At 30.7% G+C, this 3,246-nt stretch overlaps 1 protein-coding gene across 1 annotated transcript in view; it reads right to left on the bottom strand.

Annotated features, from left to right (window-relative positions):
• Positions 1–3,246, bottom strand: part of LOC106467516 (testis-expressed protein 10 homolog) — a 23,236-nt gene that overhangs the window by 2,281 nt on the left and 17,709 nt on the right. Inside the window, exons 9-11 of the mRNA XM_013927874.2 lie at positions 3,031–3,098; positions 2,437–2,576; positions 664–744 (exon numbers count right to left, since the gene is read on the bottom strand). Coding sequence (XP_013783328.1) covers positions 664–744; positions 2,437–2,576; positions 3,031–3,098 — 289 coding nt within the window. The remainder of the gene's footprint in view (positions 1–663; positions 745–2,436; positions 2,577–3,030; positions 3,099–3,246) is intronic.

The following is a 3,246-nucleotide window of genomic DNA, read 5'->3' as shown; positions in this document are numbered from 1 at the left end:
TAAATTATAGTTGAATTCTCTGGTATTGATGTAGTAATTTATGATTTTTTAGTTATTCAGAAGTATATATAAAACCTAAAAAAAATATTTTGTTTCATGTACTCCACATGCAAAATTTTTAAAGGCTTATCAACCTATATCAAGCAGCGACTGAGTACAAAAGTCAATAATTGTTTGCTTTACTTCTTTATTTACTGTTCTATGTATTAGGAAAAATAACTTTAAGAACTTATTTTAAAATAGCAATAATCTATATACATATATAATGTATAATAATTTAAATTAAAACACAGCCAAGACAAGTTACTTTGTAAAGACCGAAGGTCACCTTTAAGTTATTTTATATATTACATGAGTGCACGTGAGCCACGTCATTGCAACTTGTGTATTGTTAGCCAGGCACAGGTGAAAGGTCAATGTAATAAATATAATAAATATATATAAATGTATAATGTTATGAGATTTAAGCTATTTCGTCTAATATTTCGTCTGGCAAGGAACTCATTTTTATGTACCACAAGTTATTACAGAACTGTATATTTTCTCAACTGTAACTACACTTTATTTCATACTTACTGTGCCTGGCAAGGAACTCATTTTTATGCCAATTTTTGCTTTCATGTACCCACATTAAACTACTTCAGACACACACGTATTACTTACAAAAAACTGCTTCAGATATGTATTGAAAATTTTCTTAACATTCAAGTTATCCGGCCACTCCCGTATTACACTGCAAACACCCTAAAAACAAATGAATCAATAATGTGAGGTCACGAAGGAAGTGCACACTGTGGGTGAATAACTTTACAATAAGTAATCTTATTATATTTGTTTGTAAATACTTTAACAAGCTCTTTTGAATTAATGGATAACATACAAGATCTTACTAGTCACAGTTGAACTACATCACAACTCTGCACTATTTGAAAATATGTCTATGCAGCCAAAGTGACATCAACAAAACATTAAAACTTGCAAGGGATTCATGATGGGGAAACTGAAGTCTAATAATGGAGATAAAGACGACCGATAAAAGAGAAAACGTTTTATTTACAAGGTTCAAACATTTCGAAATACATTCATTCCATCTTTAGCGAAATCCAAAAAGTTTATTTAGTTATTAAAGGAGGTGTCAAATATCTAAAATCCTTTTGTTTTATCCTTCCATTTACCACTTCTATTAAAAACCAAGTAAACTAGTGATTTTCAGATATTGCTGAAGATGGAATGAATATATTCCAAAATGTTCGAACCTTGTAAATAAATTGTTTTGTGTTTTATCAACCATCTTCAACTTCATTATTAAACATTTAAACAACTTTTCATATTATTTAAAGAAAGATGGCACTATCTGTTGACAAAGGCACCTCTACTATCTTTGTAAATGAACAACATAAAAATGGTTGAGCTAACTGCTTGGAGTGACATAAATCACAAAACAAATCTGTATTAGAAAAAAAATACTATGTAACTCTATTGAACATGTGAAGAATACTACGTAACTCCTATTGAACATGTGAAGAATACTACTATTGAACATGTGAATACTACGTAATTCGTATTGAACATGTGAATACTATGTAACTCGTATTGAACATGTGAAGAATACTACCTATTGAACACGTGAATACTATGTAACTCCTATTGAACATGTGAAGAATACTACGTAACTCGTATTGAACATGTGAATAATACGTAACTCGTATTGAACATGTGAATACTACGTAACTCCTATTGAACATGTGAAGAATACTACGTAACTCCTATTGAACATGTGAATACTAAGTTAAGTATTCTTCACATGTTCAATAGGAGTTACGTAGTATTCTTCACATGTTCAATAGGAGTTACGTAGTATTCACATGTTCAATAGGAGTTACGTAGTATTCACATGTTCAATAGGAGTTACATAGTATTCACATGTTCAATAGGAGTTACTAACTCCTATTGAACATGTGAATACTACGTAACTCCTATTGAACATGTGAATACTACGTAACTCCTATTGAACATGTGAAGAATACTTAACTTCCATCACATATTACTGAACCATAGCAGATCACTTATTTAAATATTCCAGTTGTTAATCATAATATTTAAATAATCTTACACAAAAGCATCAAGTTTATCATTGGAAATAATCTCATACAATAACCTAATCTTAGATGTAATCATACCTCACAAATACAGTAAGGAATTAATCCAGCCATTCCGAGCCTTGGTACTAAGCGAAAGGCCTCATCAACACTGGATATGACAAATAGTGTGGCCAACATATTACAAAATATTCATCGTTACTTTTACTCATACGTTTTAAAAATTACTGGGAAAGCACAGCTAATACGTGTTTTTTACTGGTGTGAAAATTAGGTTAAACCTTTAAAACTTACACAAGTAATTTCTATTTGTTTAAACCATGGCTTTAAAACTTACACGAGTAATTTCCATTTGCCGGTACAAATCGTCTTGCTTACTGGGAACAAGGCAAAAACAGCTCAGGTTGGCTAAGATTAAAAGGTCGATCTTCTCTCGCCACTCTTTACATAGTTTATTTTGGCCCTGCTTCAAAACTCCTAAACACAGTGTACATACCAGTTACAGAATAACTCAGAAAACAACTGGGATAACTAATGTTTACATTAACTCTTGTAAATATTTCTTACATATATCAAACTCATAACTAGATGTACGTACATCTGATAAACAACCACACCACAAAAAAAAGGTACCTGTGGCCAATATTTCAAATGAGTGGAACAGAACTAACAGGAAGGCTTAGCAATCATCCATGAAGGTTTTTATTTCGTTCTTAAAAGTTTGTTTGTTTTTTAAATGAAGGGCTCTTTTAAATAAATAAACTTCTATGCTGAAACTTAATTTGTAAACATAGTCTTTCATTTAAGATGGTAAATTTTGTTATTTCTTTCTCTCTCACGTTCGTTACAGCATTATTTATCTAATCAAAATTTTACTCTATTTAACTAAGAACTTGTCATGCTGAACTGGAAACTTTAACTATGATCTTACCGATAGCACTACTCAAGAGAAGACTGACAAATTCACCACCAGGAAATCCAGGTTCATTTCGAAGAAACCTAAGTACATTTTTTCTTTTTAATACAAATGTAAAATATGTAAAACAACATTTACTTGTGTTCACTACCTGACTTTAAGGCCAATTAAACTATTCTTAGATTCAAATAATCAATAAATTATTTTTATACTTAAATCATCAGTGAATCT

This window comes from Limulus polyphemus, unplaced genomic scaffold (genome assembly GCF_000517525.1).
Source record: "Limulus polyphemus unplaced genomic scaffold, Limulus_polyphemus-2.1.2 Scaffold2642, whole genome shotgun sequence".
NCBI lineage: Eukaryota > Metazoa > Arthropoda > Merostomata > Xiphosura > Limulidae > Limulus > Limulus polyphemus.
The sequence above is the reverse complement of the archived record's forward strand: the minus strand, read 5'-3'. Positions and strand labels throughout refer to the sequence as shown.